The sequence below is a fragment of the Salmo salar genome, chromosome ssa03, assembly GCF_905237065.1.
Source record: "Salmo salar chromosome ssa03, Ssal_v3.1, whole genome shotgun sequence".
NCBI classification, from domain to species: Eukaryota; Metazoa; Chordata; class Actinopteri; order Salmoniformes; family Salmonidae; genus Salmo; species Salmo salar.
This window is the reverse complement of record NC_059444.1, coordinates 64235504-64259897: the sequence shown is the minus strand read 5'-3', so window position 1 is coordinate 64259897 and position 24394 is coordinate 64235504. Positions and strand designations below refer to the sequence as shown.

The window sequence follows — 24394 nt, the reverse complement described above, 5'->3', positions numbered from 1 at the left end:
GACACACCCTAATCTAATCTGGGACCCTGGCAACAATGTCACAATCCATTGAAGGAGCCCTGTGGAGACTTCTCAACAACTATTGGACATATTCCCAGTCAAATTAAATTAATGATGTTTAGAAACCAGCTAATTATAAATGACCTAATTTGGAAGACTTCCAACTGTAATGCTAAAGAACCGTAGGTTACATTTCATTTAGTATGACATGTTATTTACATAGCAGTTGTGAGAAGGATTCTGGTAAATTCCTATATGGACATACAGAGTTACAAAACATTAGGCCATGACAGACTGACCAGGTGAAAGCTTTGATCCCTTATTGATGTCAATTGTGAAATCCACAGTGTAGATGAAGGGGAGGAGACAGGTTAAAGAAGGATTTTTAGGCCTTGAGACAATTGACACATGGATTGTGTGTGTCCCATTCAGAGGGTGAATGGGCAAGACAAAATATTGAAGTGCCTTTGAACGGAGTATAGTAGTAGGTGCCAGGCACCGGTTTGAGTGTGTTAAGAACTGCAATGCTGCTGGGTTTTTCACGCTCAACAGTTTCCCTTGTGAATCAAGAATGCTCTGAGGGCAAAAGGTGGTGCAGGGGGGTGTTTTGTACAAGGGCATAGATCCAATAAAAACTGTCTCCTCTCATCATAATAGGTGATCTTTGGGAAATCCAGCTGCACTGAGTTCTTTACTGAGGCTTATTCACCCGTCATCTACCATGACAAGTAAGAGCCTGTTCCCTTCCACACCTTTCCTGTTACACTCCTCTCATCCTCTCATTCTGTCTCTTTCCTCCTCCCCTTCCCTCTCTCACCTATCTCTCTCTCTCTCTCTCTCCCCCCTCAGGTCTCCAGAGTTCTATGAGGAGGTGAAGATGAAGATTCCAGCCAACCTGACAGACAACCACCACCTCTTGTTCACCTTCTACCACATCAGCTGTCAGCCCAAACAGAACACGCCCCTGGAAACGCCCGTGGGATACACCGTGAGTACGCTTCACTAGGACCCGGAGGTTTTTCCACTTGCCTGACCAGGGAAAACTATGGACCCAACTTAGGGTGCTTCCCTACCCATTACATACCTCCGTTACAAGCTACTAATATTTAGGCCTTTGAAACACTAAACGTGTCATCAGTGATTAGCTGTGCTGTGTCTTATTTATGTGTTATGTAATAATGTGCATTAAATTGTCTGTGTCCACAGTGGATTCCTCTGATGCAGCATGGCCGTCTACGGACCGGTTCCTTCAGTCTGCCGGTCTCTGTGGAGAAACCCCCACCCAGCTACTCCGTCCTCACCCCTGACGTAAGTGTGCGAGCACATGCATGATTAGTTCTCATGAAGTCACGAGTTTGCATGCTTAGTCTGTGTGTGGCTGGGTTTTGATGTAGGTAGTGTGTGTGTATTGCAGGTGCAGCTTCCAGGCATGAAGTGGGTGGATAATCACAAGCAGGTGTTCAATGTGGAGGTGACAGCTGCCTCCTCAGTTCACACTCAGGTAACTCTCTCTCTCCCTCTACCTCTCCCTCTACCTCTCCCTCTACCTCTCTCTCTACCTCTACCTCTCTCTCTCTCTACCTTTCTCTACCTCTACCTTTCTCTCTACCTTTCTCTACCTCTACCTCTCTCTACCTCTACCTCTCTCTACCTCGCTCTCTACCTCTCTCTACCTCTACCTCTCTCTACCTTTCTCTACCTCTCTCTACCTTTCTCTACCTCTACCTCTCTCTACCTCTCTCTCTACCTCTCTACCTCTCTCTCTCTACCTCTCTCTCTCTACCTCTCTCTCTACCTCTCTACCTCCCTCTCTACCTCCCTCTCTACCTCCCTCTCTACCTCTCTCTCTACCTCTCTCTCTATCTCTCTCTACCTCTCTCTCTACCTCTCTCTCTACCTCTCTCTCTACCTCTCTCTCTACCTCTCTCTCTACCTCTCTCTCTACCTCTCTACCTCTACCTCCCTCTCTACTTCTCTCTCTACTTCTCTCTCTACCTCTCTCTCTACCTCTCTCTCTACCTCTCTCTACCTCTCTCTCACCTCTCTCTACCTCTCTCTCTACCTCTCTCTCCACCTCGCTCTCTACCTCTCTCTCCACCTCTCTCTACCTCTCTCTCTACCTCTCTCTACCTCTCTCTCTACCTCTCTCACCTCTCTCTCTACCTCTCTCTACCTCTCTCTCCCACCTCTCTCTACCTCTCTCTCTACCTCTCTACCTCTCTCTCTACCTCTCTCCCATCTCTCTCCTACCTCTCTACTCTCTCTACCTCTCTCTCCCACCTCTCTCTCTACCTCTCTCTCTACCTCTCCCTCCTACCTCTCTCTCTACCTCTCTCTCTACCTCTCATCTCTCTACCTCTCTCTCTCTACCTCTCTCTCTCTACCTCTCTCTCTACCTCTCTCTCTACCTCTCTCTCTACCTCTACCTCTCTACCTCTCTCTACCTCTCTCTCTACCTCTACCTCTCTACCTCTCTCTCTACCTCTCTACCTCTCTCTCTACCTCTCTCTCTACCTCTCTCTCTACCTCTCTACCTCTCTCTCTACCTCTCTCTACCTCTCCCTCTCTCTCTCCCTCTCTCTCATCCTCTCTACCTCACTTTCTCTAATACTCTAGTCAATGGGATTGTAAATTAAATGAATACCCCCCGTCCCCCCCAATGTGACTTTGTCTCTTAGGACCCCCACCTGGATAAGTTCTTCACCCTGTGTTACGTCCTGGAGGAGTACTCGTTCCCGTTTCGTCTGAAGGACTGTATCATCAGTGAGGCCAATGTGGAGGGTGAGCTGAAGGCCAGCATGACGGGCCTGCGGGGGGCGCTACTCGACACATGCGTCCGCTTCCTCCACCAGCTGCTCTCCAAACTCATCCTGCTCATCGTCCACCCGCCCGTCATCGCAGGACAGATCGGTGAGTGGCTTGGCGACTTTACAGAGGGCGGGCATCTTAGATTGACTCATCCCTCATGGCCCTTTCAAGATCCTCATCTCTCCCGCAGAAAGACTCCTGGTCAAATAGTTCTCCCAGATCTAGGATACATTTTTTAAATAATTTACGTCTACACTCGATTGAGCTTGCCTTGTACAATGGAATAAATGGAACAGTCCCAAAAGTGCAAACCCAGGTGTGATCTCTGCCTCTTTTTCCCCATTCCCATCTCTCAGTGAACCTGGGCCGTGCAGCGTTCGAGGCCATGTCCCTGCTGGTCAACCAGATCCATAAGAACCTGGAGGGGAACCAGGACCAGCATGGCAGGAACAACCTGCTGGCCTCCTACATCCACTACTGCTTCCACCTGCCCACTGCTGAGCCTGCCATGCCCCCTACTGGTGAGGAATGGAACAGCAGGCACTGAAGATTCACTATTTCTCCACACCAGCTGTAATGATGTAGTCCCAATGCTTTCAAGGAAGAGTATTTTCATCTATCCATGTCCCTGATGTGCTTGGGTGTGATTCATTTAACCTTGTGGTTGGAGAATTCTCACTCAACTACTAAAATGAGCATAAGTGTGTCTTTTGGTATCAGTGTCCTCCTCTTCCTCCTGACCCAGACGGGGCCACCCCGGCCTACGAGCTGCCCATCCAGTACGCCACGTTGTCCAGGGCAACGGCCCGCCCCAGCACCCTGCACCTGGCCCGCTCCAAGAGCATCAGTAACTCCAACCCTGACCTGGCCAGCACCCCCACGTCACCTGACGAGGAAGTGCAGAGGATCATCTCCAGCAAGGTCAGTTCTACCTCCAATACAAATCAAATGGTATTGAATTGAGTTCTTTCATTGGCTTCTCTCCGGTAATACAGCTATCTTAGACATTGCCTCTTTCCTGTCTAGGTACTGTAATTACAACCTGTGCTGTACTGTAAATACATCCTGTTCTGTCCTCTGTTCTGTCCTGTCTAGGTACTGTAAATACAACCTGTTCTGTGCTGTCTAGGTACTGTAAATACAACCTGTTCTGTCCTGTCTAGGCACTGTAAATACAACCTGTCCTGTCTAGGTACTGTAAATAACATGTTCTGTCCTGTCTAGGCACTGTAAATACAACCTGTTCTGTCCTGTCTAGGCACTGTAAATACAACCTGTTCTGTCCTGTCTAGGCACTGTAAATACAACCTGTTCTGTCCTGTCTAGGTACTGTAAATACAACCGGTCCTGTCTAGGCACTGTAAATACAACCTGTTCTGTACTGTAAATACAACCTGTTCTCTTTCTCCTCTAGTTGGGGAAGTAAAGGCACTATGTGACGAACTCCTGAATATGTTATCTGTGTGCTTATGATAGTGTTGCTGCCTCTTCCAGTCTAAACATAGACACTTTTTCAAGTTGGGGTTAAATGGCATTCTGGCTGTTTAAATGTACGCTGAATGTCTGTCCAACGTGTTTCCTGTGAATAAACATACAATCAGACTCTCCTCGTCCTCCTGTAGTGACGCTCCAGTGTCGTATCTTGATGTGCATGTCTGTGATTCCTGTCTGTCTGTGCCAATGGTTGGTTGGTTCCACATCTGTGGTCAATTATGCAATCTTGTGGTGTGCCTATGTATGTCTGTCCCTCTGTGTTCTATCCCTCGCTATTCCCCTCGCTATTCCCCTCTCTCTCTTCCTTCCTTCTCCTCCCTCTAATTTGACCCTTGTCTCCACCCCTCCCTGATCCTCCCACCCTCCCTAACCTTCCTTCGCTCCCTCTCTCCCCCATGGCCTGTGGCTGCCTGTGTGTCGGTGTGGTGGCTGATGTGATATGGTGTTCAGGGGATAGACCGCTCCCACTCCTGGGTAAACTCTGCTTATGCCCCCGGGGGCTCCAGAGCTGTGCTACGCCGGAACCCCAACTTCACCTGTGAGCTAAAGCAGGTGCCAACAACCCTCCTTCCCTACCTTCAACTACCTACCTACCTACCCCTCCACCATGGGTGCCGGTTCATTCAGTAACGAGAATTGTTCAGAACGTTGCAGAGAGAAATATAATGACCAGAGCGGACGTGATTCCCTATTCTACACGAGTCAATGACGTCTGTTCTACCCGATACATTTCTATCTGAACATTCTGTAACGTTTTGGCCTCCGGAACAAACCCCATATTCACCCCGTACCCAACAACACCCTCCTCGCTCCCCTTCCCTCCTCCACTCCTATGTGGCTGCTGCGCTGTGTTTGTCTACGCTCCGTTTTGTCAGCTGTCTTGTCATTGGTCTGTTCCTTATCCCCTCCTTGGCTTAGCTCGACTCAGCCTCGTAATTCACAATTCTGCTTTTCACTAGGATCACACTTCATCCTATCAACCGCATGGAACATCTGAACGTCACTGGCACTAATGTCAGTTCTATCCAAGCTAGTCATTTGAGTCCAGGAAGTCCTCCAGCCATCCATCACGTTTCTTGTATTTTTCATTCATCTTTTTCCACCTTGCTCACTCCTGCTCTTTGTCTTCATCACTGTGTTTCCATCGCTCCACTACTCTGTCAGGCAAGTGATCGTGGCTGCAATCGCATGTCTGCCTTTGTGGACAGCGCCACCTTCTGTTCAGCTCCAACAAGACAGATTGCCAAGAAGGTACCGTTGTCATACACTGTCTAAAACACTATATTAACACCCTTGTTCATCCTCATCCATTCTGTCTTTGTCAGTATGTGTAACACACACACAGATGCTTATCAGTTCATACTGTGTGTGTGTGTGTGTGTGTGAGAGAGATAAGTAAGTGTTTAATGCATTATCTTTTGAATCTTGACACAGTCATCAAAGCCATGTATGAGTGAAGTTTGTTATCTGGGATCTCCTAGAATAAGCCTACATTTATAAGACCTGTCTAGAGTCTCATGTTCCTCTAATGCTACCTACAGGATTCATCACGCTAGTGTTCTACAATAATCCTGTTGTTAGCACAGTAGTAGCTTTTCTCACTGTGTGTTTGTTAGCAGACAGACAGCCCGACCTTTTTATGAGAGATTATATGGTACTAGTGTTAGCTCAGTATTTTCACATTTTTACCTGGGTATTTTAGCTAGCTTTTCCTGCGTTAGCCTCTGTGTTGCTAACGGTGGTGTACTGCACTCAGAGTGTTTCTCTCTGACCCTGTGCCTGTTTACTTCCTGGTGTAGCTGCTCCATGAGGAGCTGGCTCTGCAGTGGGTGGTGAGCACCAGCACAGTGAGGGAGGCAGCACTGCAACAGGCCTGGTTCTTCTTCCAACTCATGGTACGTGTCTGAATGATGAGGATGATGATGATGACGGTTGCGTCTGTATGGCATCGTTCATGAGATCTTGATCTTACTCACTCGTCCTCATCACACAGGCCGTTTATGGATTTCCGTAAATCAAGAAACAGTTGGTCAAATTCCTCATTTAGAGAAAAGCGTGAAGGAATATGATGTTTTACATAGCCAGTGTTCATTTGAAGAATTAGATACAATCCGTGATCCCTCTTTTTCTCCCTCCCTCTCCTCCTCTCCCAGACGAAGAGTATGTCCCACCACCTGTTCCTGTCCTCCCGGATAGACCTTCCCAGACGCCAGCGCTTCCCAGACCGCTTTGTGGATGACATCGCTGCTCTAGTGGGTGCTATCAGTGCTGATGTAGCAGGGCGATACCACAAGGTACAGTGGCCACAACCCAAGGGCCATTAGAACGGAATTGCAGAACATAGGAGTCACGTTTCCCTTTTTTAGGGAATACATAGTGTACCTTCTATGTCCTCTTAACCCTTCCCATATTCTCTAATCACTGACTTTCTCTCCCTCCTCTCTCTCTCACGCTCCCTTTTGTTCTCGCTCCCTCCCTTTCTCTCCCTCCCTGTCTCTCTCTCAGGATGTGGAGCTTGTGGAGAGGTTGAACAGCAGTCTGGCCTTCTTCCTGAATGACCTGCTGTCTCTCATGGACCGTGGCTTTGTCTTCAACCTCATCCGCTCCTACTACAAACAGGTACACACACACACAGGTCCTGTCATCTGCTCCAACGATAAACACAGACACCCACTCACCCACTCTCAGACACTGAGTGTCTGGTTGTACTACAGACAGGCACGTACGAACATGCATACAGACAGTGTCACTATTCTGCCACTAAAGCCAGTATTTACACCCACTGTCAGTCATCAACGGAGTCATCACAAATGACATCATTTGCTTTTACTGCAACCAGTCCCTGAATACGTTGTCTTACACATACCTGAACCATATGTCTCTCTCTCTCTCTCTCTGTCTGTGTGTGTGTCAGATTGCCAACAAGTTCCACACAGCCCAGAACCCCAGCTCTCTGACTGCTCTGAGAATGGACTTCACCCGCATTTTGTGCAGCCATGAGCACTATGTCACCCTCAACCTACCCTGCTCCACCCTCAGCCCTCCCGCCTCGCCCTCCCCCTCCACCTCCTCCACCACCTCCCAGGTAACTCCACTGGACTGGAGGCTCCATTCATTACTAGGCAACACAGTGATCTTGACCAACGGCCAACTTTGTCATCGGCTGACATCTGTAGTAATACTCTTGCTAGAAAGTCCTTCCTCTCCCTCCTCCCACCATCCATCCATCCATCTCCCTCCCTCTCTCAGGGCTCAGCGTTCTCCAGTATGCACCAGGACCAGGGTGTGGCCAGTATGTTTGAGCTCTCTGTCCCCTTCAGACAGCAACACTTCCTGTCTGGCCTGCTACTGACTGAACTATCCCTCATCCTGGAGCCTGATGGGGAGGGGTGAGGAGGCTTCACACACACAAGCTCTCTCACACACACCCAACTAGACACACACGGCACGTACTGACTCATTCAGCCTCCCCCAGGGTGTTTTTCCTGCATAAGAAGGCCATCAGTGCAGTCCACTCTCTGATGAGCAGTCATGATGCGGACCCTCGCTACACGGACCCCCAGGTGCGAACCCACATCGCCCAGCTCTACCTGCCCCTCATCCCCATCGTCATGGACACCCTGCCCCAGCTCCATGACTTCACAGGTGAGAAGGACACTCTGTAGGTCAGGGGTCGGCAACAGGCTGACCACGTGCCAAAAACGGCCAGCAAGTCTTTTGGGGTTGTACTGAAAGACTTAGGTTGATAGAATCAGCAGTATGTTTTGTTCCTGTGCTTGTCAGACACTTCTCAAGCCCGGGGCCGCCACGCCCCCGCTATGCAAGACGACGGGGACCCAGACAACGGAACCATCAGTCAATCTGTCGCCATGGCGATCGCTGGCTCCCCGCTGCCGCATGCCAAAGCCCCCAACTTCACCATGCCCACGGTGGTGAGTAATGAGACACCATCAGCCCCCCTCTGCTGTGTGGAGCTTACTGCCTCAGGCTTTCATATCTCAGGCATTTTTAGTAATTCCAGTAACCCTGGTAACGATTGAACTTATTATCCCCCTCCCTCTGTTATTGAGATCCTTTGTAGTACACTTCCACACTAAGGTACAGTACCAGCATGGGGCAAATCCACAACACCAGAGGGGGTACAGCATGCCTTCTAATGACAGCCTCCATACTGAATGACCCCTCACTACCTGTAGATGGCTCACTGCTCATGAGCTCCTCTGACACTCTTTCTCATCCACATAGTTTGGAACGTGACATAGTTTGGAACGTGACATAGTTTGGAACGTGACATAGTTTGGAACGTGAGATCAGGAGAAACTCCTAGCCCTAATGTAGGCGTTCATCTCTCTCCCAGGCTGGTCGTCAGTGCAGCTCTCTGTCGGCAGAGTGCAGTAGGACTCTGCTGGTGTCTTTCCTGTGGGTTCTGAAGAACGCAGACGCTGCTCTGCTGGAGAGCTGGGTGTCAGACCTCTCTGTGATGCAGATCAACAGGCTGCTAGACCTGCTGCACCTCTCGGTGTCCTGCTTCGAGTACAAGGTAGGCACCACTCCTGTCCCCCCCTCACTGATCAGACCGCTGTACCTCTCGTCCTTCACCTGTTACCCCTGTTGGACTCTCCGACCTGAATACCTCCTATTATAGCTGTTCTGACTGCTCCATCTCTGATTGGTTGTCCCAGGGGAAGAAGGCTCTGGAGCGTATCAACAGCCTGACGTTTAAGAAATCTCAGGACATGAAGGCTCGTCTGGAGGAGGCCATACTGGGAACCATCGGAGCCCGACAGGAGATGGTCCGTCGCTGCAGAGGTACCAGCACCGGATGGGCCACCGTAGTTTGAGATTTTCTACATGCAATGTTCCTTTGTGGTTGTTACAAGTGTCCGTATATTTTGTTTTTGTTCAGAGCGGAGTCCGTATGGCAATGAGAACGTCAGATGGAGGAAGAACGTCACTCACTGGAGACAGAACACAGACAGAGTCAACAAGTAGGTCCTCGCCATGTGCACAGATTAATGCCGAGGTAGACCAACGACTTGATAGAGCTTATCATCAACGGTCTGTGTTCAGTATTTGTGTAGGCACGTTGTATAGTGAAGTTTGTACGGATTTGTGGGTGTCTGAGGGACTGTAAACCCTGTTTCGTTGCAGAACTAAAGCGGAGACAGAGCAGGAGTCCGTGGTGGATGGAAACCTGGCCACTGAAGCCTCTCTGGTCGTCCTGGACACGCTGGAGATCATAGTGAAGACGGTGCTGGTGTCAGAGCTGAAGGAGAGTGTTTTGGGCGGGGTGTTGAGAGTCCTCCTCCACAGCATGGCAGGGAGTCAGAGTGCCCTCTTCCTGCAGCACTGCTTCACTACACAGAGGGGACTGGTCTTCAAGGTGTGTGTGTTTCTGTGTGTGTGTGTCCGTATGTTAGTTACACACACAAAGCTACGTGTGTGTGTGTGGATTAAGTGTTGTGTGTGTGTGTGTGTGTGTAGTTCCCAGAGATGCTGTTTGAGGAGGACACAGAGCTGTGTGCTGACCTGTGTCTACGTCTGCTCCGCCACTGCAGCAGCAGTGTGGGGTCTGTCCGGAGTCAAGCCTCCGCCTCCCTCTACCTGCTGATGAGGCAGAACTTCGAGATCGGCAACGTGAGTCTCACTCATACAGAAGCTTGTCATCGCCTGGAAAGACAAACCGCATTCACACTCCGTTTAACCGTTATGAAGTGAAACAATAGTGAAACGAAGCGTGAATTCAGTTTGGATTTCCAGGCTAATAATACAAATCCAATCCAGTATACTTGTCCTATGCACAGGATACACGTGGTGTATATGTTATAATGAAATGCTTACTTGCAGGTTCACCTGTTCAAAATGCAGCAACAATAAGAATAGAAGTAAAGATGATTCCAGTTCAGTCTCAACACCATCAACTGACATGTTGTGGAATCTGTATTGGTCACATCTCTTCTGTAGTCTTGAGTATTGACTCATCCTCTCTCTGGTGTAGAACTTTGCTCGGGTGAAGATGCAGGTCACCATGTCCCTGTCCTCCCTGGTGGGGACATCTCAGAACTTCAACGAGGAGCACCTCCGACGTTCCCTAAAAACCATCCTGACCTACGCAGAGGAGGACCTGGAGCTACGGGACTCCCCGTTCCCAGAACAGGTCCAGGATCTGGTCTTCAATCTGCACATGATTCTGACTGACACAGTCAAGATGAAGGAGCACCAGCAGGACCCTGAGATGCTCATTGATCTCATGTACAGGTATTACACATACAACAGCTGTCTCATCGGCACAACCGCTTTCTCTCAAACACATTCACATCCACAAACTGAGTAAAGAGAAATCCATTGGGAAAGGGGGATACCAAGTCAGTTGTACAACTGAATGCCTTCAACTGAAATGCATCTTCTGCATTTAACCCAACCCCTCTGAATCAGAGAGGTGCGGAGGGGCTGCCTTAATCGACATCCACGTCTTCGGCGCCCGGGGAACAGTGGATTAATTGCCTTGCTCAGGGACAGAACAACAGATTTTTACCTTGTCAGCTCTGGGATTTGATCCAGCAACCTTTCGGGTTACTGGCCCAGCTCTCTAACCACTAGGCAACCTGCTGCCCCGGCTTGGATTGCATTACCTATGTACCGCCCTGATATTCTGTCTTTCTCCCTTCCCACCTCCTTTCTCCCCCCCCCCTCAGGATTGCTAAGGGCTACCAGAACTCCCCTGACCTGCGCCTGACGTGGCTGCAGAACATGGCGGGGAAGCACTCGGAGAGAGGGAACCACGCGGAGGCAGCCCACTGCCTGGTGCACAGCGCCGCCCTGGTGGCAGAGTACCTCAACATGCTGGAGGACTGCCGCTACATGCCCATTGGCTGTGTCACCTTCCAGGTCAGGAGTGTGTGTGTTTTCCTGTCCATTATAGTATACCTCAAAACCTCAGTTGAGTCTTTTCCTGACTGCTATGTCCCTTACCTGCTGTAGCACATCTCGTCTAATGTTCTGGAGGAGTCAGCGGTGTCTGATGACATCCTGTCCCCAGAGGAGGAGGGTATCTGCGCGGGGAAGTACTTCAGCGAGTTGGGGCTGGTGGGACTGCTGGAGCAAGCTGCAACCTCCTTCCACATGGTATTACTCAGATTTTCTTTACATTGAGATTTTCTTAAATATGTGATGAATAACTTTTTGGATCTCTCTTCGAGTGGGCGCCCTACACAGCATCAGGTTGCCTTACCACCTAGTATATAGTTAGAGCTGTATGTTCACGTAGAGGACCAGGTTTTTGTAATGTATATATGAGTTGTAGTATGCTGTAGGTAGACTTCTCACTGTTTCATACTGTATCTCCCCTGCAGGCTTCCATGTACGAGGCCATCAACGAGGTGTATAAGATCCTGCTCCCGGTCCACGAGGCCAACAGAGACTTCAAGAAGCTGGCTACTGTCCATGGAAAGTTGCAGGACACCTTTAACAAAATCTACAACCAGAGTTCTGGATGGGAGGTAAAGTAAATGAAATATGATGTTTGTTTGTGTAACTTAACGGACATTGAGTTTATTTAATCAATAAGGCACGCGGGGTTGTGGTATATGGCCGATATACAGTTGAAGTCGGAAGTTTACATACACCTTAGCCAAATACATTTAAACTCAGTTTTTCACAATTCCTGACATTTAATCCTAGTAAACATTCTCTGTTTTAAGTCAGTTAGGATCACCACTTTATTTTAAGAATGTGAAATGTCAGAAGTGATTCATTTCAGCTTTTATTTATTTAATCACATTCTCAGTGGGTTATAAGTTTACATGCATTCAATTAGTATTTGGTAGCTTTGCCTTTAAGTTGTTTAACTTCGGTCAAACGTTTTGGGTAGCCTTCCACAAGCTTCCCACAATAAGTTGGGTGAATTTTGGCCCATTCCTCCTGACAGAGCTGGTGTAACTGAGTCAGGTTTATAGGCCTCCTTGCTCACACACACTTCTTCAGTTCTTCCAACAAATGTTCTATGGGATTGAGGTCAGGGCTTTGTGATGGTCACTCCAATACCTTGACTTTGTTGTCCTTAAGCCATTTTGCCACAACCTTGGAAGTATGCTTGGGGTCATTGTCCATTTGGAAGACCCATTTGCGACCAAGCTTTAACTTCCTGACTGATGTCTTGAGATGTTGCTATAATATATCCACATAATGTTCCTTCTTCATGATACCATCTATTTTGTGAAGTGCACCAGTCCCTCTTGCAACAAAGCACTCCCACAACATGATGCTGCCACCCCCGTGCGTCACGGTTGGGATGGTGTTCTTTGGCTTACAAGCCTCCCCCTTTTTTCCTCCAAACATAACGATGGACATTATGGCCAAACAGTTCTATTTTTGTTCATTAGACCAGAGCACATTTCTCCAAAAAGTATGATCTTTGTCCCCATGTGCAGTTGCAAAATGTAGTCTGGCTTTTTTATGGCGGTTTTGGAGCAGTGGCTTCTTCCTTGCTGAGCGGCCTTTCAGGTTATGTCGATATAGGACTTGTTTTACTGTGGATAAAGATACTTTTGTACCTGTTTCCACCAGCATCATCACAAGGTCCTTTGCTGTTGTTCTGGGATTGATTAGCACTTTCGCACCAAAGTACGTTCATGTCTAGGAGACAGAACACGTCTCCTTCCTGAGCGGTATGACGGCTGCGTGATCCCATGGTGTTTATACTTGCGTACTATTGTTTGTACAGATGAACGTGGTACCTTCAGGTGTTTGGAAATTGCTCCCAAGGATGAGGTAAAAAAATGTTTATCTGAGGTCTTGGCTGATTTCTTTTGATTTTTCCCATGATATCAAGCAAAGAGGCACTGAGTTTGAAGGTAGGCCTTGAAATATATCCACAGGTACACCTCCAATTGACTCAAATGATGACAATTCGCATATCAGAAGCTTCTAAAACTATGAAATCATTTTCTGGAATTTTCCAAGCTGTTTAAAGGGACAGTCAACTTAGTGTACAGCTGTGGCCAAAAGTTTTGAGAATGACAGAAATATGAATTTTCACAAAGTCAGCTGCCTCAGTTTGTATGATGGCAATTTGCATATACTCCAGAATGTTATGAAGAGTGATCAGATCAATTGCAATTAATTGCAAAGTCCCTCTTTGCCATGCAAATGAACTGAATCCCCCAAAAACATTTCCACTGCATTTCAGCCCTGCCACAAAAGGACCAGCTGACATCATGTCAGTGATTCTCTCGTTAACACAGGTGTGAGTGTTGACGAGGACAAGACTGGAGATCACTCTGTCATGCTGATTGAGTTCAAATAACAGACTGGAAGCTTCAAAGGGAGGGTGGTGCTTGGAATCATTGTTCTTCCTCTGTCAACCATGGTTACCTGCAAGGAAACACGTGCCATCATTGCTTTACACAAAAAGGGCTTCGCAGGCAAGGATATTGCTGCCAGTAAGATTGCACCTAAATCAACCATTTATCGGATCATCAAGAACTTCAAGGAGAGTGGTTCATTTGTTGTGAAGAAGGCTTCAGGGCGCCCAAGAAAGTCCAGCAAGTGCCAGGACCATCTCCTAAAGTTGATTCAGCTGCGGGATTCGGGCACCACCAGTACAGAGCTTGCTCAGGAATGGCAGCAGGCAGGTCTGAGTGCATCTGCACGCATAGTGAGGCGAAGACTTTTGGAGGATGGCCTGTTGCCAAGAAAGGCAGCAAAGAAGCCACTTCTCTCCAGGAAAAACATCTAGGACAGACTGATATTCTGCAAAATGTACAGGGATTGGACTGCTGAGGACTGGGTAAAGTCATTTTCTCTGATGAATCCCCTTTCTGATTGTTTGGGACATCTGGAAAAAAGCTTGTCCGGAGAAGACGAGGTGAGCGCTACCATCAGTCCTGTGTCATGCCAACAGTAAAGCATCCTGAGACTATTCATGTGTGGGGTTGCTTCTCAGCCAAGGGATTGGGGTCACTCACAATTTTGCCTAAGAACACAGCCATGAATAAACACATCCTCCTCCAACACATCCTCCGAGAGCAACCTCACCCAACCATCCAGGAAGTTTGGTGACGAACAATTCCTTTTCCAGCATGATGGAGCACATTGCACAAAGGCAAAAGTGATAACTAAGTGGCTCGGGGAACAAAACATCGATATTTTGGGTCCATGGCCAGGAAACTCCCCAGACCTTAATGCTATTGAGAACTTGTGGTCAATCCTCAAGAGGTGGGTGGACAAACAAAAACCCACAAATTCTGAGAAACTCCAAGCATTGATTATGCAAGAATGGGCTGCCATCATTCAGGATGTGGCCCAGAAGTGAATTGACACCATGTCAGGGCGGATTGCAGAGGTCTTGAAAAAGAAGGGTCAACACTGCAAATATTGAGTCTTTGCATCAACTTCATGTAATTGTCAATAAAAGCCTTTGACACTTATGAAATGCTTGTAATTATACTTCAGTATTCCATAGTAACATCTGACAACAATATCTAAAGACACTGAAGCAGCAAACTTTGTGGAAAATAATATTTGTGTAATTCTCAAAACTTTTGGCCACAACTGTATTTAAACTTCTGACCCACTGGAATTGTGATACAGTGAATTATAAGTGAAATAATCTGTTTGTAAACAATTGTTGGAAAAATTATTTGTGTCATGCACAAAGTAGATGTCCTAACCGACTTGCCAAATCTATAGTTTGTTAACAAGAAATTTGTGGAGTGGTTGAAAAACGAGTTTTCATGACTCCAACCTAAGTGTATGTAAACTTCCGACTTCAACTGTACCATGGCTAAGGGCTGTTCTTACGCGTGACGCAAAGCGGAGTGCCTGGGTACGGCCCTTAGCCGTGGTATATTGGCCATATACCACTAACTCCGAGATGCCTTATTGCTATTATAATCTGGTTACCAACGTAATTAAAGCAGTAAAAATACATGTTTTGTCATACCCATGATATACGGTCTGATATACCACGGCTGTCAGCCAATCACCATTCAGGGCTCAAACCACCCAATTTATAAATGCATTTAAACAATAATATTTGATTTCTCTTTCCTGTGGTTTCCCTGCCTTTCCTGTCCTTTCTGGATGATGTTTCCTAACTGGTAAGTGAAATGTTATAAAACTCTTCCCAACACTTATTCAAACCACAGTATTGCATTCACACTTTCACACACTTAACCAATACATAGTTGTGTAAAACAGTTGCACAAGATTGACTGGCTCCAACTCTCTGGGGTGTCTTTACTGGTTGCTGTGGTAGCATATGGTTTCAATGTTTTAACTAGGGCTCTAAATTAAAAAATGTCATTGGTAGCATGGATGTTGCCAACTTAAAAAATGTAGGAGCAGCAGAAAATATGATTTTAAATTGTTTTTATTGAGATACAGACTATATGAATTCAATCTACTTCTGAAGCACATGTTGTGCTCTAGAAATTAATATGTAACCCTTTAAATATGTGTGTTTTATTTCACACAAATACTTTTCATTGAATTTAAAAAGTTAGTTGTGGAATTTTAGGTTTCTACATTGTGGAAAAGCACTTTTCCGATTGAGATGCATTGCATTGAAAATTGTACACAGTTTCTTTAAGAGTGTCAAGTTTGATGAGAACATGCAAGACATTTCGGGGATATGGGTTAGAAACAAGCAGTTGTTGCTGTATTACTGGTGCAAGCATGATGATAATGAATATGTGCTTGGGAACAATGGTACAGTGAAGCCTTATCATTACAAAAATGATTATTGTAAAAATGATCTGATTTAAAAAAAATTAAAAAAAATACAGTTCCTTCAGAAAGAATTCATACCCCTTCTCAGGGAGGTGACCAAGAACCCGATGGTCACGCTAACAGAGCTCCAGAGTTTTTTTTTTTTGTGGAGATGGGAGAACCTTCCAGTAGGGCAACCATCTCTACAGCACGCCACTTTATTGTAGAGTGGCCAGATGGAAGCCACTCCTCAGTAAAAGCCACATGACAGCCCGCTTGGAGTTTGCGGAAATGCACCTGAAGACTCTGACCTTGAGAAACAAGATTCTCTGGTCTGATGAAACCAAGATTGAACTCTTTGGGCTGAATGCCAAGCATCACGTCTTGAGGAACCCTGGCACCATCCCTACGGTGAAGCATGATGGTGGCAGCATCATGCCATGGGGATTTTTCAGCTGCAGGGACTGGGGAGACTATGATCGAGGGAAAGATGAACAGAGCGAAGTACAGAGAGATCCTTGATGAAAACCTGCTCCAGAGCGCTCAGGACCTTAGACTGGGGAGAAGGTTCACCTTCCAACAGGACAACGACCCTAAGCACACAGCCAAGACAACGCAGGAGTGGCTTCGGGACAAGTCTCAATGTCCTTGAGTGGCCCGGACTTGAACCCGATCAAACATTTCTGGAGAGACCTGAAAATAACTGTGCTGCAACGCTCCCCATCCAAAGTGACAGAGCTTGAGGGGATCTGCAGAGAAGAATGGGATCAACTCCCCTAATACAGCTGTGCCAAGCTTCTAGCGTCATACCCAAGAAGTCTCAAGGCTGTAATCGCTGCCAAAGGTGCTTCAACAAAGTACTGAGTAAAGGGTCTGAATACTTATGTAAATGTCATTATTTCAACAACAACAAAAAACAAATAAATATATATATATATATATATTTATTTATTTATTTATTTATTTTAGCAACAATTTCTAAAACTCTTTTTTTGCTTTGTCATTATGGGGTATTGTATGTAGATTTATGACGGGGGGAAAACAATGTAATACATTTTAGAATAAGGCTGTAATGTAACAAAATGTGGAAAAAGTCAAGGGGTCTGAATACTTTACGAAGCCACTCCCAAATTAAAACGCAAAGTCGCACAGCAAAATATGTTGTCATGTATGGTGGCACTTTAGATGTCAATTTAGGACAACTTAGATCAACGTAACATGTCAATTTAGGACAACTTAGATCAACGTAACATGTCAATTTAGGACAACTTAGATCAACGTAACATGTCAATTTAGGACAACTTAGACTAAGTGACTCTGAAAGTAATCTCTGTATCTGTTTTCCTATTCTTCCCCCTCTCCCCTCTCTCGGTCTTCCATTCCCCTCTCTATAGTGTGTAGAGGATGTTTGGGACCTACTTCCGGGTGGGCTTCTACGGCTGTCGCTTTGGGGACCTGGATGAGCAGGAGTTTGTGTACAAGGAGCCCTCTATCACCAAGCTGGCTGAGATCTCCTACAGACTAGAGGTACGGTCTGAGGAGAATGTTAATAATCATTTATATAGCACCCAAAGACATCAGTGATCCTTTCTGAAGCTCACTGGATCATTGCATTGTGTTATAAGCTGATACCAGTTTTTTGAATGTCTCTCTACATCTTGTTTAGGAGTTCTATGCTGAGCGGTTTGGAGATGATGTGGTGGAGATTATCAAGGACTCCAACCATGTGGACAAGAACAAGCTGGACCCCAATAAGGTAAAAGGCCCAAAGTCTCAGAAAGAGAAATGACTGAAGGTTATAGTTTTTACTTGGGGGCGTTAGGAATGACCCGTAGTACTGATCTATGTGTTGTATATCTGCGTGGCTATCAGGCCTACCTCCAGTGCTTATATATGTGTTGTATATCTATGTCTGTCAGGCCTACCTCCAGATCACCTACGTGGAGCCCTTCTTCGACACGTACGAGCTGAAGGAGAGGATCACCTACTTCGACAAGAACTACAACCTGCGCACCTTCATGTACTGCACCCCCTTCACCCTGGACGGGCGCGCCCACGGGGACCTGCACGAGCAGTACAAACGCAAGTCCATCCTCACCACGTCCCACGCTTTCCCCTACATCAAGACACGCATAAACGTCATCCACAAAGAGGAGGTGGGTCACTACATACATGTATGACTGTAGTGTGAAACATGGTGAGCGAACAGTGAAATGATTTATCTTTAGCGGTGTTTTTCCAGGTGCTCATAGAGCTTTACAGTACATAACATTAGCTTAATCCACTCGCAGTGAAGCAGTGCTCATGATCATGTCGCTTTCCCCTCTCCAGATCATCCTGGTGCCCATGGAGGTGGCTATAGAGGACATGCAGAAGAAGACCCAGGAGCTGGCCTTCGCTACCCACCAGGAGCCTGCCGACGCCAAGATGCTGCAGATGGTGCTGCAGGGCTCCGTGGGCACCACTGTCAACCAGGTACTGGGTGTGTGTGTTGTGTGTTTGACATGCTGGAGCGTGTACGTAACTGTCTCTTTCTCTCTCTCTCTCGTGTGCAGGGCCCTCTGGAGGTGGCCCAGGTCTTTCTCTCTGACATTCCTGATGACCCCAAGCTGTACCGTCATCACAACAAGCTACGCCTCTGCTTTAAAGACTTCACTAAGAGGTGATGACACCTTCCAAAGCCTGTACATGGACTATACAGTCTGACACACACACACATTTCAATAAGCCAGTGAACAGACTTTGACTCCCCGTGTGTGTGTGTGTTTGTTCCTCTCTGCAGGTGTGAGGATGCCCTGAGGAGGAACAAGACTCTGATTGGTCCAGACCAGAAAGAGTACCACAAGGAAATGGAGAGGAACTACAATAAGCTGAAAGAGTCTCTGGGACCGCTCATCACCCGCAAGATCCCCCAGCTCTACAGAACACTGCCGGCTGCAGGGCTTCAGTCTGCTACACAAAGGTTACAAATCAAAGGTTATTGGTCACGTACACATATTTAGTAGATGTTATTGCGGGTGTAGCGAAATGCTTGTGTTTCTAGCTCCAACAGAGCAGCAATAGCTAACAATTCACAACAATACATACAAATCTAAAAGTAATAGAATGGAATTAAGAAATATATAAATATTAGGATGAGCAATGTCGGAGTGGCATTGACTAAAATACAGTAGAATAGAATACAGTATATACATATGAGATGAGTAAAGCATTATGTTAACATTATTAAAGTTACCAGTGATTCCATTATTAAAGTGACCGGTGATTCCATGTCTATGTACAAGAAACTGGATTCAAACACTTATGAACATGCATAGACACACACACTCATAATACACAGACACACACACACACACACACACACACACACACACACACACACACACAATATGAGCGCATCCCGCTCTACAGAGCACTGACATCTACAGCCTACACAATAGTAACTCGACACCGTCTAACACAGATGCAAACACACACGCTGTGAGCTAATCCATTTGAACAACCCACTGCCAGCCTCTGCTTTGAAAAACACCGTAGTAACTCGACACTTTACATACGCGTAGTCACACAAACATGCATCACGCCCCACTGAGTACCACTGGTAGTACCCCTTCATCCACACACAATGCAGCTGCTGCTTCAATCATCTCAGCAGATCTGTTTTGGAAAGTGTCAGCACATTGTTGGTTGGTTTTGACTGGGTGTTTTTGGAGGCAGCTGCGTGTCTTATGTGAGAGCTGGAGGATTTCTAATCACAGCCAGATACAGCCACACCTGCCAGAACACAAAATGACATACACCATACCAGCAATTACGAGGCTCCTTCATCCACACATTGCAAAAACCCTCATCCAGATAGCAACATTTTAATCCGTCTTTTGATCTTTCTATGTCTTCACAGAAATTCCTTCAGTAGTTCCAGTCTCCGCCGGGGGGACTGTTGAAGCACAGCAGACCTCGTCAACGGAGAAGAAACCGAGAGCTTGAGACGTACTCTTGATTTCAACTGGTCTGTCTGTCTCCCCCACCCCCTTCACACACCGACAGTCTATCCTCAACACTCACACCATCCTCCTCCGTCTCCCTAGCTTGTTATTCCACCCCCCCCCCCCCCCCCGGTGTCAGGCCATACCACCTCTCTCCCGCCTCACTCACTCGTTTCTTGTCTTCCTCTCCTGGTCTGCTCTACCTCCCCCCCATTCTCTCTGTCTCTCACACTCCTATAGGAAAAGCTCCCTCTGTTTATACTGGAAGTTTATCTGCACTGTAAACAGTCGTTTGGACCATCTCTCTCTTTCTCCTGGGCATTTACAGAGACCAGCTTTCAGGAGGAGTCTCTCTGCATTGAGGAGGACCCAGAATGATGCCTCTCCCTCTCTGTTCATCTCCGCTCAGTTTAATTGTAGATTTTCCTGAACTGGAGAATCCAAAACAGCTCCTAGGCGCTTCCCTAATTGTGTGTTTGTTTTGGGCCGCGTTTGAATGTGTGCGCTTGGAAGTTTGTGTTTGAGTGTGTGTCTTGCCCCGACTGCACAGGATATAGGCTTCTTTCCATGTACTTTTGCTGTGGAAGGGCCTGGGTGGTTACACTGTGTGGTTTAGCAGGCCTGTACCCTGTGTTTCGTGGCCTTAGTGAATTTGTGTGTGATTTTTTTGGTGGGGGACCAGTTGCTGCCAGACGTAGTCATTAAATGTTCCCAGAGAGTCGTTCTGTAACCAACGATCCTCATACCAAATAACTGACATTCTTTCACTACTGACTTCTCCTTTTCATACACCCTGTATCAGGACAGGAATTCATTATGATGAAGTATGACATTTTGATCATTAGAGGCCCGTCTGCTCTAGATGAACATACAATGGACACATTGTAGGTTGGAGAGATGTGGCTTTGGGAAGAGAGGGAGCCTTACATGTGGTCTCTGGTGACACTGTGAAATGTTATTTTTACTGCACTGACCAAAAACACTGTCGCATCACTGATGTTCACATGGTAAGCACTGCCAGACAGGCAATGACCTCCGTCTGTCCGTCCGTCCGTCCGCCCGTCCGTCTGTCCGTCTCTTGTCCGTGCTGACACACTCCACATGTTCTGGAATGAATCTTCAACCCTGTGGTTGGTGGAAACATAATGTAGGTCTTTTTAACTACTGTATTGGACTGTGTCTCCTTTATTGTATTGCACTATACTGTATTCACACTGCCGCACCTACGTACCACTGTCTGTACCTACTGTATTTCCTCTGTTTATTGTATTTTCACGAGGCTTGTCTAAAACTGTATTTTTACCAGTCAGGAAAAGAACAAAATGTTTTATTTATTCACTTATTTTGTTTTTTTTGTACTGTTCTGTATTAAAATGTTCTCTCAGTCTTAAGAGGTGAGCTTTCAATCTTAACAGTATGCTTTTATCAGTGCTGATTAATATACAATGTTTTGGGAAAGTATTCTGACCTCTTGACTTTTTCCACCATTTGTTACGTTACAGCCTCGTTCTAAAATAGATTAAATAGTTTTTCACCCTCATCAACCTACACACAATACTTCATAATGACAAAGAAAAAAATTGTTTTTAGAAATTTTTGCAAATGTATCAAATAAAAAAAATAATATTACAATTACATAATTATTCAGACCCTTTTCCCAGTACTTTGTTGAAGCGCCTTTGGCAGCGATCACAGCCTTGAGTCTTGGGTATGACGGTACAAGCTTGGCACATCTGTATTTGGGGAGTTTCTCCCATTCTTTTAGTTTGGATGGGTAGCGTTGCTGCACAGCTATTTTCAGGTCTGTCCAGAGATGTTAGATCGGGTTAGAATCCTGGCTCTGGCTGGACCACTCAAGGACATTGAGACTTGTCCCGAAGCCACTCTTGCGTTGTCCTGTTGGAAGGTGAACCCTCGCCCCAGTCTGCAGTCCTGAGTGCTCTGAAGCAGGTTTTCATCAAGGATCTCTCTGTAGTTTACTCCGTTCATCTTTCCCTCGATCCTGACTAGTCTCCCAGTCCCTGCCGCTGAAAAACATCCCCACAGCATGATGCTGCCACCACCATGCTTCACCTTAGGGGTGGTGCCAGGTTTCCTCCAGACGTAATGCTTGATATTCAGGCTAAAGAGTAAAATCTTGGTTTCATCAAACTAAAGCATCTTGTTTCTCATGGTCTGAGAGTAAAAGGCTGTCGTGCCTTGTACCGAGGAGTGGCTTCCGTCTGGCCACACTACCACAAAGGCCTGATTGGTGGAGTGCTGCAGAGATGGTTGTCCTTCTGGAAGGTTCCCCTATCTCGACAGAGGAACTCTGGAGCTCTGTCAGAGTGACCATCGGATTCTTGGTCACCTCCCCGACCAAGGCCCTTCTCCCACGATTGCTCAGTTTTGCCTTGGTGGTTACAAACTTGTTCCATTTAAGAATGATGGAGGTCACTGTGTTCTTGGGAACCTTCAATGCTGCGGACATTTTTGTACCCTTCCCCAGATCTGTGCCTCGACACAATCCTGTCTCGGAGCTCTACGGACAATTCCTTTGACCTCATGTCTTGGTTTTTCCTCTGACATGTACTGTCAGCTGTGGGACCTTACAGTTGAAGTCGGAAGTTGACATACACCACAAATGTCTTGTTAACAAACTATAGTTTTGGCAAGTTGGTTAGGACATCTACTTTGTGCATGACACAAGTAATTTTTCTAAAAAATAATACAGATTATTTCACTTAACTCACTGTATCACGATTCCAGTGGGTCAGAAGTTTACATACACTAAGTTGACTGTGCCTTTAAACAGCTTGGAAAATTCCAGAAAATGATGTCATGGCTTTAGAAGCTTATGAGAGACTAATTGTCATCATTTGAGTCAATTGGAGGTGTACCTGTGGATGTATTTCAATGCCTACCTTCAAACACAGTACCTCTTAGCTTGACATCATGGGAAAATCAAAAGAATTCAGCCAAGACTTCAGAAAAATAATTGTAGATCTCCACAAGTCTGGTTCATCCTTGGGAGCAATTTCCAAACACCAGAAGGTACCACGTTCATCTGTACAAACAATAGTACACAAGTATAACCACAATGGTTACCGCGCAGCCGTCATACCGTTCAGGAAGGAGACACTTCCTGTCTCCTAGAGATGAAAGTGCTTTGGTGCGGAAAGTGCTAATCAATCCCAGAACAACAGCAAAGGACCTTGTGAAGATGCTGGTGGAAACGGGTACAAAAGTATCTATATCCACAGTAAAACAAGTCCTATATCGACATAACCTAAAAGGCCGCTCAGCAAGGAAGAAGCCACTGCTCCAAAACCTCCATTAAAAAAAGCCAGACTACGGTTTGCAACTGCACATGGGGACAAAGATCATACTTTTTGGAGAAATGTGCTCTGGTCTAATGAACAAAAATAGAACTGTTTGGCCATAATGTCCATCGTTATGTTTGGAGGAAAAAGGGGGAGGCTTGCAAGCCAAAGAACACCATCCCAACTGTGAAGCACGGGGCTGGCAGCATCATGTTGTGTTGTTGCTTTGCTGCAGGAGGGACTGGTGCACTTCACAAAATAGATGGCATAATGAGGAAGGAACATTATGTGGATATATTTAAGCAACATCTCAAGACATCAGTCAGGAAGTTAAAGCTTGGTCGCAAGTGGGGCTTCCAAATGGACAAGGACTCCAAGCATACTCACATAGTTGTGGCAAAATGGCTTAAGGACAACAAAGTCAAGGTATTGGAGTGGCCATCACAAAGCCCTGACCTCAATCCTATAGAAAATGTGTGGGCAGAACTGAAAAACTATGTGTGAGCAAGGAGGCCTACAAACCTGACTCAGTTACACCAGCTCTGTCAAGAGGAATGGGCCAAAATTCACCCAACTTATTGTGGGAAACTTGTGGAAGGCTACCCAAAACGTTTGACCCAAGTTAAAAAATGTAAAGGCAAAGCTACCAAATACTAATTGAGTGTATGTGAACTTTTAACCCACGAGGAATGTGAAAGAAATTAAAGCTGAAATAAATCTTCTCTACTATTATTCTGACATTTCACAATCTTAAAATAAAGTGGTGATCCTAACTGACCTAAAACAGGGAATTATTACTAGGATTAAATGTCAGGAATTGTGAACAACTGACTTTAAATGTATTTGGCTAAGGTGTATGTAAATGTCCGACTTCAGCTGTATATAGACGGGTGTGCCATTCCAAATCTTGTGCGATCAATTGAATGTACCACAGGTGGACTCCAATCAAATTGTAGAAACATCTCAAGGATAATCAATGGAAACAGGATGCATCTGAGCTCATAGCAAAGGGTCTGAATATCAATGTAAATAAGATTTCTGTTTTTTATTTTAAATACATTTGCAAACATTTCTAATCCTGTTTTCGTGTTTTCA

General features: G+C 46.2%; 1 protein-coding gene across 9 annotated transcripts in view; it reads left to right on the top strand.

Annotated features, from left to right (window-relative positions):
* Positions 1-21388, top strand: part of LOC106601059 (dedicator of cytokinesis protein 7) — a 45159-nt gene extending 23771 nt beyond the window's left edge. For 2 of the 9 annotated variants that reach the window (XM_045715087.1, XM_045715085.1), the window contains exons 15-46: positions 658-728; positions 850-988; positions 1207-1308; positions 1415-1501; positions 2679-2910; positions 3165-3329; positions 3554-3729; positions 4753-4854; positions 5467-5553; positions 6102-6197; positions 6456-6596; positions 6808-6921; positions 7217-7387; positions 7552-7691; positions 7778-7947; positions 8086-8234; positions 8660-8842; positions 8985-9111; positions 9209-9290; positions 9454-9685; positions 9787-9939; positions 10301-10560; positions 10998-11190; positions 11284-11427; positions 11655-11801; positions 17413-17538; positions 17678-17767; positions 17931-18167; positions 18343-18486; positions 18567-18673; positions 18794-18987; positions 19913-21388. In XM_045715087.1, the coding sequence (XP_045571043.1) occupies positions 658-728; positions 850-988; positions 1207-1308; positions 1415-1501; positions 2679-2910; positions 3165-3329; positions 3554-3729; positions 4753-4854; positions 5467-5553; positions 6102-6197; positions 6456-6596; positions 6808-6921; positions 7217-7387; positions 7552-7691; positions 7778-7947; positions 8086-8234; positions 8660-8842; positions 8985-9111; positions 9209-9290; positions 9454-9685; positions 9787-9939; positions 10301-10560; positions 10998-11190; positions 11284-11427; positions 11655-11801; positions 17413-17538; positions 17678-17767; positions 17931-18167; positions 18343-18486; positions 18567-18673; positions 18794-18987; positions 19913-19998 (4647 nt within the window). In that variant the 3' untranslated portion in view covers positions 19999-21388. The remainder of the gene's footprint in view (positions 1-657; positions 729-849; positions 989-1206; positions 1309-1414; positions 1502-2678; positions 2911-3164; positions 3330-3553; positions 3730-4752; positions 4855-5466; positions 5554-6101; positions 6198-6455; positions 6597-6807; positions 6922-7216; positions 7388-7551; positions 7692-7777; positions 7948-8085; positions 8235-8659; positions 8843-8984; positions 9112-9208; positions 9291-9453; positions 9686-9786; positions 9940-10300; positions 10561-10997; positions 11191-11283; positions 11428-11654; positions 11802-17412; positions 17539-17677; positions 17768-17930; positions 18168-18342; positions 18487-18566; positions 18674-18793; positions 18988-19912) is intronic. The other 7 variants (XM_045715093.1, XM_045715089.1, XM_045715092.1 and 4 more) reach the window with 4 other exon arrangements.
* The last annotated feature ends 3006 nt before the right edge of the window (positions 21389-24394 follow it).